Genomic DNA, 14,473 nt, shown 5'->3' on the forward strand with positions numbered 1-14,473 from the left:
GTCAGCCACCGTGCTAAATACTTTACTACATTATCTTATTTGAAACTCACAAAACCCCTTTGAAGTAAGCCTTGTTAATCTCCATTTATGGGGGAGGACAGGAGCTTAGAGAGTTTAGGAGCTGCCTGAGGTCACACAGCAACAGACAGGTAAGGGGCCGGGATGGGAACCCAGGCACCAGCTCCATAGCTGCTTCCCCATAAACAAAAGCCAGGAATGGAGATTTCATTAATTATGCTTGAATTTTATTTTGTATTTGATGGAGAGAAAAAACCCATATGATATACAAATTTGTTTTATACTGACAAAACCCAGCAACTGGCTCTACCCCAGGAAGAGATTCCAGTTCAGTCAGTGCAGGGAAAAGGCCAAGCAGCTGATGAAAGTTTTGGGGTTGCCAGAAAGAATGAGCTTGGTGTGACTGGTGTGCAATTCAGTGGTGGTGACCAAATTTTCCAAACCAGAATCGGCATGCCATGCTCTTTGTTTTCCCCCCAACTCTGCCCCACCCCACATATCAGAGGAACTCCTGAAAATGTAGTTGGAATGCAGAAATACAGTCATATGGTCAGTTCTGATATCATGAGACATACGTTTCTAAAAATCACTGAATCATGAAAAGTCGCACAATAAAAACCACAGGATTTGTGGGAAAGATGGGATTATAGGCACAGGACTCAAAAAAATTTCATCAATGACATATTGAAAAAAAAAGGTAAACGCCTAATAGAAAAGGGAAGCACAGTTTTACATATAAGAAATGGTTAAGAAATACACAAATGGTGCAATAAATATGGAACTTTACCTAGAAGTGCAAGATAAATGGAGTTTTGTGTGGAAATGGGCATTGGAAGGGTTGCAGCTGTGAGTTACTGTGGAGTAGAGGAAGGACGGAGGTGTGGAATCATATGGGAAGTTCTAACACCAGCTGTGGATGGGCGTGGCTTGTAATACATGCAGAGATTGGAGGCGGCTGGTAGGTGTTAGAGGTGTGTGGTTCTGTGTATTCCTAAGCAGCTCACTTCAGCCGGGCACCTTTTTTCTGCATTCACCTTAGTGTTTCTTGCAGAGGAAATCACACCTAAGGGCACACAAAATTCACAAAATATTAATCCGTTGGTATTTGTGGTTTAAAAACAAGTGTCATAGCAGAACTGACAGTGTATAGGACAACATAGCAGAATATACAGACTATTACATATCAAAATGTGTGTGGCTTCCATACCTGTAGCTTTTCCATTCAGCTCTCCAGTTAGGGTCCCTACTAGAGACTAAATGTATGTGTCCCTCCCAAATTCATATGTTGAAACCTGTCCTCCAATGTGATGGTATTGGGAGGTGGGGCCTCTGGGAGATGATTAGGTCATGAGGGTGGAGCCCTCAGGAATGGGATTAGTGCCCTTTTATTTATTTGTTATTATTTTTGGCTGCATTGGGTCTTCCTTGCTACGCGGGCTTTCTCCAGTTGTGGCGAGCGGGCGCTACTCTTTGTTGCAGTGTGCGGGCTTCTCATTGCGGTGGCTTCTCTTGTTGCGAAGCATGGGCTCTAGGTGCGTGGGCTTCAGTAGTTGCAGCACACGGGCTCAGTAGTTGCAGCACGTGGGCCCTAGAGCACGCGGCCTTCAGTAGTTGTAGCACGTGGGCTCAGTAGTTGTGGCGCATGGGCTTAGTTGCTCCGCGGCATGTGGGATCTTCCCAGAGCAGGGATTGAACCCGTGTACCCTGCATTGGCAGGTGGATTCTTAACCACTGCGCCACCAGGGAACTCTGGATTAGTGCCCTTTTAAAAGAGACCCCAGAGAGCTCTCTTGTCCCTTCTGCCACAGGGAGAAGATGGTCCATCCATGAACCAAGAAATGGGCTCTCACCAGATACCAGATCTGCTGGCACCTTGGTCTTGGACTTCCCAGCCTCCAGAACTGGAGAAATAAATGTTTGCTGTCTGAGCCATGCAGTCTGTGGTATTTTTGTTACAGCAGCCTGAGTGGACTAAGGCTGTCCGTCAGCTCTGAAGCAGAGGATGGACTGGGTCATCTCTAAGAACTCTTCCTCTGTGATGTTTGGGTCTCTCAGTGAATGGACTGGGTGACACAGTGTGGCCCCCCAGTCTCTCAGAGGATAATAATTAGAGTTTTTAAAAAAATTCTTTATGTATCCTTGTTTTTTTCTCAGGTTGCTTTAGTATCTTTCCTTCTCCTGGATGTTCTTGTCATGCTTCAGTCCTTCTTCAGATGCCAGGTGACCCTTGGATTTTCATGTGGGTTTAAGAAAGAGCAAGGCGGCGGGAGTTTTGTGTCCATGGGTGGAGCTTGTGGACTGGCAGGTGTTGCTTTTTGGGTGCTCAGGACAGCATCAGCTTGTGTTTTGGAGCCCTCTAAGTGCCAGACTGTGTCTATGTTAGTGGCCCTAGTTCTCCTCTGTTGATTCAATTTAATTGATTTCATGTGTTTTGCCAGTGGTGCACACTTGAGTCCTGGAGCTCTGCATGTGGCCGTCGGGTGGGAGGTGGAGGGGTCAGGTGCTCTGTACAGAGTATTTCAAAGAAGTCCCCTGTTTTCAACTAACACATGCCAGAGGCCCGAGTCTGGGTTTCTGTAGGGCCAACCGGCTTCCTCTAGTTACTTGCCTTGTATTAGCCACAAGTCCTCTCTTTAGTCTGGTTTCGGGAGTTTCGTTAAACCTGAACAAAGACAGAAGTGCTCAGGTCTCTTTAGGGAGGTCAGGTCCATCACACAACAGAAGAGGCGTTTGAACTAGGTTTTGAAGGATGAATAGAAGTTCATATCATGAATGAGGGGTAAGGGCTTTCCAGGCAGAGAGAACGCACAGCACGCGCAAAGCACTGGAGGCATGAGCAATCAGCCTCGGGCAGTACCAACCCCTCACGGTTTGTACCAGTAAAGCAGATCCAAAGTGATCTGAAAAACTCTCAGGGAAACATTTTGTAAAAGACAAGGCCTGGGCTTCCCTGGTGGCGCAGTGGTTGCGAGTCGGCCTGCCGATGCAGGGACATGGGTTCGTGCCCCGGTCCGGGAAGATCCCACATGCCGCGGAGCGGCTGGGCCCGTGAGCCATGGCCGCTGAGCCTGCGCGTCCGGAGCCTGTGCTCCGCAATGGGAGAGGCCACAACAGTGAGAGGCCCACGTACCGCAAAAAAAAAAAAAAAAAAAGCCAAGGCCTATTTGTTTGTTAATGGTAGTTATCACAGTCTCCAGGACACTTTGTTGGACAGGTAGAGACTTTTTGTTTTTTGAAGGTCATCACTTCAGGCCTTTGTGGTCACAGAGAAAAAGCCAACACAGTTGGCTGCTGGTATAGTGATCTGTCCATGCTTGCCACATGTAAGGTGGAAGGGACTTGGCCGGGGGGTGGTGGGGGAGAACAGCATTTGGTATGGAACAGAAGAGAGCGAGATAGATATATATGGCAAGGAGATATATTGTCATTGAGCATAGATTTGCAGATGTAAATTCAGTAGGAAGACTCATACCAGAAACACCGTCAGAGCTGCCACCGGGGCGAGCTCTGTCTCCTGTGCAGGCACCCCAATGTTATTTTCACATCCGAAGCCTATTTTGACAGCAGTGGGAAAGCACGGTCAGTTCAAAGGTATTGTAATACAGGCCTGGTGAAGGCAGTTCCTTCTTTGCTAATTTTCTCCTCGTGATGATGATAGTTTATGTCAATTTTAAATTAGCAAACTATGGAAAAGATTAAAGGAGCATTAAAAAATCTTGAATTCTTTCACTTAGAGGCAACCACTGTAGACATTTTTTTTAATCTCTTTTAAGCATTTTATTTATTTATTTACAGGCTGAAAGCTTAGCAATGATAATAGTTGTTACTATTATCATGGCCTACATAGTAAGTATTATATATGTACCATTCACTGTTCTAAGTACCCTCTGCATATTCATTCATGGAATCCACACAACAACACTAAGAAACAGGTACTTTTATCCCTTTTATCAGATCGGGGAAACTGAGGCACATAAAGGTTAGGTAAGTTGCTCAGGGTCAGATGTCCAGTAAGTCAGGATTCAAACCCAAGCCTGGGCCAGACCCAAGATATATCTCTCTTGACGGATCTCTATATAATGAGATATCATATATCAATACATTGTATTACATGTATGTGTATACATGTATTCCTCTCTTTATATTTCTATAACAATTTAAAATCTTTTTCTTGCTGCATGCTGTACCCTAAGGATATCCATATCGTTTAAAAACTTCATGCACAGGGCTTCCCTGGTGGCGCAGTGGTTGAGAGTCTGCCTGCCAATGCAGGGGACATGGGTTCAAACCCTGGTCCGGGAACATCCCACATGCCGCGGAGCAACTAGGCCCGTGAGCCACAATTACTGAGCCTGCGCATCTGGAGCCTGTGCTCCTCAACAAGAGAGGCCGCGATAGTGAGAGGCCCACGCACCGCGATGAAGAGTGGCCCCCGCTTGCCACAACTAGAGAAAGCCCTCGCACAGAAATGATGACCCAACACAGCCATAAATAAATGAATAAATAATAATTTAAAAAAAAAGTTCCAGTTTCAACCGTCAGCTACTCTTACAAGTTCCCACAATCAGAAAAAACAAAAAAACAAACTTCATGCACAAAGCCACATGCATGTGGATATCAGATATTATATTTTGGATAAAAAGTTCCAATTTCAACCGTCAGCTACTCTTCCCACAATCGGAAAAAACAAAAAAACAAACTTCATGCACAAAGCCACATGCATGTGGATGATGCATGTGCATTAAACCTCCCTTTCCTGTTGGACATTTCTGTGGTGTCCAGTTTCCCACCATTACAGACAGTGCTCTGAGCGGTGGACGGTGATAGGCACTCCATGCAGGGTCACCCCCTCTCCAGTCCCCAAGCGTCCTCACACCTGAGCTGCCACCGCCCCGCCATGAGTGAAGCCACGCCAGGCTTTGCTTCGACTCCTGCAGCCTCATTCAAGCAGAGCCACCAGGGGGCGCGGCCCTGCCCGTCTGTGAAGGCCTGGGGGCAGGTGGGGTTTCCCCTTGCCTTGCTAGGGAGATGGGGCTCAGCCTGGGGAGGAGTAGGTCCGAGACATGGGGCTCTTCCTTCCACCGCATGGTGGTATTGAGGACGGGGACTCGAAACAGCTGCGAACTCTCTTTGCTGACTGGGGCACCAACAAGAATAATCCAGTCCTTTGGGCCTTGGCACAAAAGGCAGATGACGTGGATCTCCCTGGGTCCTACCCATGTCCTCTTGGTGGGCAAGTAAAAGACCGTGGAAAGAAGATAAAAATCAAAGTTAAAGGGATTTAGCGCAAATGAAGGGGGCTCCCATGATTTCTTGTCTTCCCTTTTTCAGTTAGGATTTGAGCACGATTCCCAGATTTCCAAATGTTAGTTGCAACAGGAATGTGTAGGAAGGTCCCGACAAGAGCTGGTGTTTTCATGATTTCCAGCATGGTAGAAATGACTTAAATACAATAAGTTTAAGAACTAGCCGCTGTGACTCTCAGGGGACTTCTCCTGGCCGGGTTGTGTTCCTTGCTATTCACAGAGGCGGTTGTTTGGAGGGCCACGTGCTTCTCGGGGTCAGTGCCACACCCGCGGTCCTCCCGTGGCCAAGCGGGCTGCCCGATTCCCATGGCAAAGCCCGTGCTCTTCCCTGACCCTTTGTTCTCTGCGCAGGAGGACACGGTTCCAGGCCAAGTACAAAACTTTCATGTTTGAAAAGACACGGTTTAACTGCTGGTGGTTAGACTGACAGATTGGTATGTACCTGCGTGGTGAGCACTTTGACCCAGTAAAACGCTTCAGCGCTAAGAAGATGGAAAACCATGGCATTTGCCATCTGACCCAGCAGGAGCCTGGGGCAGAGGGAGCTCAACTTGGAAAGTCTGCTGCTGGCTTTTTTTTTTTTTTCCCTCCTGGTTGTTGTCGTAGCCTCGGGAGCAGATACTGCCTTTGAAACCTTTCCCCTGGCTGGCTTGACTGCCTCTGCCTCCCAGGGCAGGGGCCAGGGAGCCAGGGTGTCAGGCTGACCGAGCGCTTGGCACTGTTCTTGGGGGCATTAAGGGCTCCCTGCACGATCAGAGGCACAGCCCGGGAGGCAGGGGCTCAGCAAGCGCTCGCCCTTCGCTGGGCTCAGCCTGTTTCTGGCTGGTTGGTTTCTGGTTGCCCGAAATGACCAGCTTCTTGTAAGGTACGGTGTGTTCGATGTTGGGAGCGGAGCACCGCTTTGGGGGGTTGGAGAGGTTGGCGTTGGCGTTCTGGCTGATGATAGAGGTGGCACTGGCCCGTGTCAAGCGGAATAATGGCAAAGCATTTGCGTTTTCAATAAGCTGAGTGAATCCACTTAATGAACTCATTTCCTGATTTTGCTGTTGAAAATGGTATCTAAAGGGGTTAGAACTAATTAGTTTTGCACAAGGCGGACACCAAGCAGAAGCGAGTCTAGTTGTAAATGATGTGCTAAGGAAATACTCTCTGGATCCTGCCTGGTGGGCTCTGGAGAGGTTTTTCCATAGTTTCTTCTTCCCTGAAAATCTTCCCTGGCTTTATTCAGAAGCTGCTTCTCTCCCATTCAGTTCTCCCTGCAACTGGGGGTGGGGACATCGTGCTTGCTTTGTCGTTCCATTCCAGAGAGCTTAAGGGTGGTCCCAGAGGAAGGCGTCATCTGACCTTGTGTGGACAGATGTCTGGGTGGCATACGGTGCTCTGGCGGCTGAGACAGGACAGTCCCGGTTAGAGAGACAAGCAGATTAGGTAGAAGTCAAGCCCTTAGCCCGGCTTTTCAGCTTTTCGTCATTAAACAGCACCTGTGGAGTTTATGAGTTCCTCCAGGGAAAATCTCAGAAATCTACATTAGAATGCTGTTTCCTGCCGGGAGGACCTCAAAGAGTTTGTAGGAGACCATCCTGCCGTCTGAATACGTTTATGGTCACATCATATATTCTTCCTCGTCTCCCAAAGCATCACAGCCATTCCTCATACGCGAGGGCCCACCGTGCCGCGGGAGGTACAGGAGGAGATTGGAAATGCAGTCTTGACAGGGCTTTTGCTTTTGTTCTGTTTTCTGAAACTTTGGTCTCATAAGAAATAAATCACCATACTTGTGTGTCGGTGGAAGGATTCTTAACTTTTGCTGTAGGGATGTGGGAGAAGGAAGGAACGGGGTTAGTGGCAGCTCAGATCTGAGCTGGAATTTGGGGCATTGGTGGTTACCTTCCGGGAGGCCCTGAGGTCAGCAGGGATTCCGGGGGAGGGCTGTCTCCGGAGAGGGTCAGGTGGGAGGGTCTGAGGACCACAGATGTGTTTTGGATGTGATTCAGAATGGAGGCAGATGGCAAAGGGAGGGGAAGAGAGAACTGGCGGGGGCTGTGCATGGGTCTTCTCTTTCATGGACTTGAACTCCGGCTTTGACTCCAGGGCATGGACGCTTTCTTCTCTGTTCTCGGTCACCTCTCCAGGCGAGGCTGAGAGGAGACAGAGGACAAAGACAAGTGGGTACCAGCCCCATTTTGCACGTAGCTCAGCGGATGCTTGTGAGGGAACAGATGGCAAGCCAGGGGATGGCTGGAGGGTCCTGAGCACCCGGCGCGTGGGGTACCTCAGACCTCCCACGGCCCCTGTCCTGCATTGCGATGATGACACCACCGACTTCCTCCTCTTTCCAAAGCCCAGTCTCCCCTCTTCCTCAGCCTCCACATGAGCCAGTCTTTGTGTCCTCCTTGAGTCCCAGTGTACTGCAATATTCTCCTATACTCCTTAGGAAGCCTAGGGAATCTCTCTCACAGTCTGATCCAGCCATCTTAAAGTCCTTGCCTGACTCTACAGGGTTAAATCTGAATGTGTGTTCACAGGGCTTCGTCTAGACTGGCCCTCGTCACCCTCCTATACCTGCCCCCCCCGCCCCCTACCATGCTCCAGCATCTGGAAGGACCTGTGTTCCCCAATCACATGTGGGTGTCACCCCCGGGTCAAGCCTGGGTGTGTTGCCCACCTCCTGCCCGAATGCCCTTTCTTATATTCAGCTGGCAAACCTGTGCTTATCCCCCAGATTCAGCTCTTCTGGGAGTTACCCTGAGATTGACTTGAGATAGAACCTTCCATGCCCATCTCTGTTTCCTTTGGAGCTGCCCTCTTGCCTAAATCCCTGCTAAGGCAATGGTCACACTGCCTTGTTTACCTGCACTTCCTCCCTACCTGTGAGTTTCTCCAGGTCAGGGACTCTGTGTCTTTCACTTTCACCCTTAGCTCCAAGTAGGAATGAAATATTACTGCCGTGTCTCCAAATTAGACTATTTAAGCATTTAACTTTAGGGCAAAACCATGAATCTAAGAGGAAGGTTCACTGTTTCTCATGAAGCAGAGAACAGGCTCGGAGTTGTCGGTTTGTGGCTTAGGACAGACCTAGCTGTATGAACTTGGTTCTGAGACCTTGAAGGCCTCCAGCTGTGTCTTCTCTTTGAGCCTGGGGTGGCCCGGGTGGAGGGCGAGCGGGGTCTCTGGCCGCCTGGGGTAATGAGCCAAGTCAACGGCTGATCCTTTGCCAGATCTGCTCCGAAGAAACTGTTCTGGGCTCCATGGGGATGAGTGAGCTTGGCGGCTTCATCCAGCAGTTCAAGCCCCCGAGGAGGGGGGGAAATGCAGACACACCCTGTGTGGCTTTAGGGGGAGAAACCCGGAGCCCAGTGAGGTGTGTGCAGAGCGCTGGGGGTGGAGGAGAGGAAGCCATGAACGTTGGCCTCCGTGTGAGCCCAGGGAAGAACAGGCACAAACAGGGCCTGCGGGGTAGCAGAGTGTTCATGAGGAAAGAACAGAAGTGCACATCTTGAACTTCGATGCTCACGGGAAGGGCTCCCCTCTGACCCTGCTTGGGATGGAAAACAGGTGAGTTCAGGTAATACCTGGGGCAGGGAGGCATTAGCTAATACACTTTCTGGAACTGGAACAGCGATGGCATCCTGGGGTCCGAAATGAAAACCTCAGGTGCGTCTACGTGGTACACCTGGGACTTCTGAGTCTCCATGATGCTTTCACGCAGGACCACGCTCCGTTTCTTTGCCGTCCTCACTATGACCTTGAACAGGTGGTCTCCCTCTCCCTTTCCGTCTCCCTCTGCCTCCTTTTAGGAGTTATTATCCGGGACCTGCAGTATTTATGGGAAATAAAGAAGTGACTAGAATAGTTTCTGTTGTCAAGCGGCTTCAAGTCTTGAGAGAAAGGGGGATAAGCCGTGTGGAAATGCCATCTACTTGCATAGGCACATTGCAATTGGTGTACCCCTAAAGGAAGCCAGTTTAATTATTGCTATCGGAGTACAGTGAGTCAAGTTAAGTCAAGATCTCTGGTTAGCATCTAGAAATTAGAATTAGGATCCGTTAATTCCAATTTAAGAGAGAAAACTAGAGTTTATTAACATCTACTATGTGCCAACAACTCTATATATGTTAGTTCACTTAGCCCTCATTACAACTCTGGGAGGTGGTTCGTATTATACTCATTTTACAAGTGAAGAAATGGAGGTTCAGAGAGGTTAGGTAACTTGCCCAAGGCCACACAGCTCAAAAGAACCATAGTCATAAATGAAGCCCCTGGTGGCCTTATTCCAAAGTACATGCTTTTTACTACCCAGCAGGCAGATTATGAACGCTTTTGCATTTGAAAAATTGTTTGAAGTTGGTGAAGTCCAACTTTCCTGAGGGGTTTATTATCTTATAACTCAAAGGGACCTGCAGGGTCCTCTCTGAGAGTCCTGCTGGTTTTGATCTAAGTCGACACCATGGCTGAGAAACCAAGAGCTTGCCCCCAGCACATCGCTGGCCTCAGTCTCCACACACAGAGGGACCCAGCCAACGATGTGCGCCTCTGGACGTCTGGAGGAAACGGGATGTGGATGAGGATCCCTCTACGGGTTAGCAGAGATCCCTCTGGGGGAGGGGAGAGCCGGCTCTGTTGGGTGAGCAGCAAGGGGAGGTGGTAGCTTTATTTTTATGAGCAGAATGGCCAGTGCGCAGCAGCCAGGGATACACAGAGCTGGGCGGCATCCTTCGGAAGCGAGTTCCAGCCATTCCAGGAACCAATAACTGTTGTTGACAGATGCGAGCTCTGGGCTTAAGCAGAGGTGCCTGCGTACCTGACCGATAAAAGGCAAAGCTGAAAGGTGCTCAGAAAGGAACAGGAAAATCTTTGTGGACCCAGAGTTTAGCTGGACACAGAGCTCTTCAGGGTTCCCAGTGTCAGTGAGCTTTTTAAGTGAAATGGATTTTCTGTCTCTTGGGCAAAACTTTTGATATTCTTTTTTTTTTTTTTTTTTGCCACACTTCGTGGCTTGTGGGATCTTAGCTCCCCGACCAGGGATGGAACCTGTGCCCCCTGCAGTGGAAGCACGGAGTCCTAACCACTGGACCGCCAGGGTATTCCCCAAAACTTTTGATAGTCTATTCTTTAAAAAAAAGAAAGAAAAAGGAAAAAGGTCACTTCAAGGAGAGGCCGGAACGAGAATGTTTTTCTTTGAAAGGGCTGGAGTCTGGTTTAATCCCTGCTTTAATCTCCAGGAAAGGGCCAGTCGGGCTGTCGGGGAGGCGGACACTGTCCAGGCCCCGGCGGGCCGGCCCGCTGATTATTTGTGTGTTCTGCCTGTCTCGTGAAGCAGCAGTGAGCCTGCTCGCCTTCCTCCCTCGGGGAGACCTGTCTTCACGTAGCATTTTTAGAACGCTCTTGGTTTTCTTAGTCTGGCTAGAAATGTACCTTTTCTTTTTTGCCGTACGCGGGCCTCTCACTGTTGTGGCCTCTCCCGTTGCGGAGCACAGGCTCCGGATGCGCAGGCTCAGCGGCCATGGCTCACGGGCCCAGCCGCTCCGCGGCATGTGGGATCTTCCCGGACCGGGGCACGAACCCGTGTCCCCTGCATCGGCAGGCGGACTCTCAACCACTGTGCCACCAGGGAAGCCCTAGAAATGTACCTTTTTAAATGGGGCTTTTCATTTGCTGATGCTGTGTTTTCTTGTCATGGCAGCCCCCCTCTTGGTAAAGTACCACTAAGGAAGAACCTAAGGCAGTCCTCTTCTAACCAAAAGTTTTGGCATGGCCGGACAAGTGAACACCGTTAAAAAAACAAAAACAAAAAACAAGAACTTTAGAAAATGCTCCCTTTTCTGAAGTCACCGACGTCATTGAAAGCAATGATTCCCTTGCTTTGGGCCATTATTCGACATTCTAAAATTGTCGCAAATGTGAGACCTTGCACAAGTCACTTAATCTCATCCTGCCTCAGTTTCCTAATATATAAAATGAGAACCATGCTATGTGCATTTTAGGGCCATGGTGAAAATGAAATAAATGATAAATGTAAACTAAGAACGGTGTCTGCACAAAGTGGCCCTCGTAAGTGATGACTATTATTTTGATTATTACGTAAAATGTTCTTGGGGTTTCTGTTGCTAAAGGAAATAATAACGATGTGAAGACGATCGATGCTTTTAAACCCCAGACACAGTCTCTTCACCTGCAAAATGAAGACAATAGTACTTTTGTCACAGAACTGCTGGCACAAAGGAGATACTAAACAAATATTGGTTTCCTTATTCTTTCATTCAAACTCGGGTCGCCCCTCATATGTATGTATATATCTGTCTATTGATGCATAAATTGCATACATGGACCGCTGTATATTATTTACATTATAAAACATACACTGAAAAATAATATAATGGTTAGGTAAAATAGATATGAACAGAGGTTTTTATATTGTTTTTTTGTTCACTTTGGATGTAATGCTGTACTATGTATGTAAGTACTATAATAGGGACTTTATAAGGTCGGTCATGTGGTTCAGTGAGTATAGGTAGAACCTTCTCCTATGAATATGAACCTTCTCTCCTATGAATATGAACCTCCTATGAACCTTCTCCTATGAATAATTGCAGCATTAATTGCTGTGTAATAATTGCTGTGTAATAATTGCAGTAATAATAATTACTCCCAGAGTACCAGCGAGAACACTTAGCCTGGGAGGATGTCCAACTTTGGGTGTGTGTGCATGCTTTGTGTCGTGAGGCCGACCCTCCAGTGCCATCCTCTAGAAGTTTTGAGGAATACCATAGCATTCTGTAAAATTGGGAAATGTCTTGATGCGACTGGAAAAAAACACTAGAAGGTAATGGTAATACAAGTTTATAACCTTTAAACCGAGGATGTCTGAGATTTTTCAATTCTACTAGTTTAAACTTCTTAAATACTACTTGTCATGGAAGAGATTCTTGGAGATGGGCTTTTAATTCCAGACCAGGCACTAGCTGTGTGTCATTAGACAAGTCTCCCAACCTCCCTGAGCCTTAGTTTCTTCATCTGTAAAATAAGGATACAAGTAGGGAGAGAAATAATGACCAGAAAGGATTGTTGCTAGGATTAAATTCAGTGATGCTTGTGGAGATGCTTAGCAGGGTGGCCTGCCTTTGCTGTAGGTCTGTAGTTCACCAAGATCTTCAGTTGCTCTCCTACTGAGGTGCTGTGTGATGTCCATCATCCATTATAAAAATGGATATGCATAAAGCCTGCATTTCATTAATTTTTAAAAATGTAACCTTCAGCTTTTAATAAACGTAAAAATGCATACAGTCTAAAAAGTTAAATGTTATAAGCTTTAAAATGAAAAACAGTGATCTTCTTCTCACCTATTTCCACTCCAATGCCTGCTACTTAGAGGCAACCATCTCTTAATTCTTTCTTTTCTTTAATTTTCTGGAATTTACCTCTTTATTTACAAGTAATAACTGATGTTGCACTTTCTTGATTATTCCGAGACCATCTTTTCATTCTTACCGTGGAATGAGAATTGAGGGTTCTCACACCTCTTTCCTCCTCCCCACCAAACGTGTGTGTATCCATCTTTTTCCTTTCCCCATCTTCCAAAATAGTTATAGGCACACCTTGGAGATATTTCAGGTTCAGTTCCAGGCCACTGCAATAAAGTGAATCACATGAATTTTTGGTTTCTTAGTGCATATAAAAGTTATGTTTATACTGTAGTCTATTAAGTGTGCAATAGCATTTTGTTTAAAAAATGTATGTATCCCAATTAAAAAGTACTTTATTGCTAAAAAATGAGAACCATCATCTGAGCCTTCAGTGAGTCAAAATCTTTTTGCTGGCGGAGGGTTGGAAATATTGTGAGAATTACCAAAATGTGACACAGAGACAGGAAGTGAGCAAATGCTGTTTTTATTTTTATTTCTTTATTGAAGTATAGTTAATGTACAGTGTTGTTTCAAGTGTACAGCAAAGTGATTCAGTTATACATATTTATATATATATATCTCTATTCTTTTCAGATTCTTTTCCATCATAGGTTATTATGAGATATTGACTAGAGTTCCCTGTGCTCTGCAGTAGGTCCTTGTTATTTGTCTCTTTTATATACAGTAGTGTGTGTATGTTAATCCCAAGCTCCTAATTTATCTCCACCAGGCCTCCTGCCTCTGGGTCTTCCCTCCAATTTTGTTCCAAACATCCCTGTCCAGCTGACCTGCTTAAAATATCACCTTTAGCAACATAAATCCCTAGTTCTGAAGCTTCAGGGCTGTTGCCTCCTAAAACAATGTCTAATTTTTACCCTCAGTTTTCGTTTTTTTCCTGTCGTGGTGCCACCTTTACTACTCATCAAATGCACTTATTTTCTTTTTCTACAGCATGTGTATATTCGTGGAGCTTTCTTGCCTGTGTACCCTCCTGTTTCTTTCCCAAATGTTAGTCCCAATTTTTGGCCCAAAATATCCTACTCTTCCTTTTTGGCCCACTTTGGGTACCAGCCCCTTTGGACCGCCTGAGTTCTCACTGATTCTCCCCAAGACCCCTGCCCCCACCTTACGTTGTAGGAATTATGGACTATAGCACTTTTTTGTCCCTTGTCACTTATGATTTGAAGTTCTTATCTTTTCACACCTGTTCAGATTTAGCTAGAAATGAATGGTCGTGCACTGACTACCAGGTGCTCTGCTAGGCACTTTCACACTCTGTGTCTTCTGCTCTCTGTGATGACCAGTGAGTCCTTCAAAGAGCCCATTTTACAGATGAGAATACCGAGGCCCGGTGAGCCACACATGCTCTCTCTGTCTACTATACCAGGCTCCTGTGCATTAAGGTGAAGGCCGTGGTCTGACCGTCGTCGCTGTGGGGATGGGCACTGCTCCAGATTCTGTGGTTGAAGAGCGTCACACACCAGCATTGGGAGGGGCTGGGCCAGGCCTTGGAAGGCAGGCAGCAGAGTGTGACGTGTCAGGGTGGGAAAGGAATCCCCACAGTTTGCAGACTTGAGTAACTGCAGCAGGAGATGAGCAAAGGGGCTGAACCCAGGGAGCGAGTGGCAGAACCCAGTCCCGGGAGGTCACAGGTGTCGCCCTGGATCCACGAGGCTTTGGGGAGGAGTTTGGCTTTGGTGTTTTGACCCTGAGCGAGGCTGTCCTCTCTCTGGCTCTTTAGTTCCC

General features: G+C 47.2%; 2 protein-coding genes across 2 annotated transcripts in view; one reads left to right on the top strand and one right to left on the bottom strand.

Annotated features, from left to right (window-relative positions):
- Positions 1 to 9,018, bottom strand: part of LOC309833749 (RNA-binding protein FXR1-like) — a gene marked incomplete at both ends in the record, with an annotated part of 49,039 nt that extends 40,021 nt beyond the window's left edge. Inside the window, 2 exon segments of the mRNA XM_082672183.1 lie at positions 6,120 to 6,260; positions 8,924 to 9,018. Of these exon segments, the coding sequence (XP_082528309.1) occupies positions 6,120 to 6,260; positions 8,924 to 9,018 (236 nt within the window).
- GREB1 (growth regulating estrogen receptor binding 1) overlaps positions 5,920 to 14,473 on the top strand; it is an 82,199-nt gene continuing 73,645 nt past the window's right edge. Inside the window, exon 1 of the mRNA XM_082672523.1 lies at positions 5,920 to 6,189. The gene's annotated coding sequence lies outside the window, so the exon portion shown is untranslated. The remainder of the gene's footprint in view (positions 6,190 to 14,473) is intronic.

This window comes from Grampus griseus (assembly GCF_964374135.1).
Source record: "Grampus griseus genome assembly, chromosome: 15".
NCBI lineage: Eukaryota > Metazoa > Chordata > Mammalia > Artiodactyla > Delphinidae > Grampus > Grampus griseus.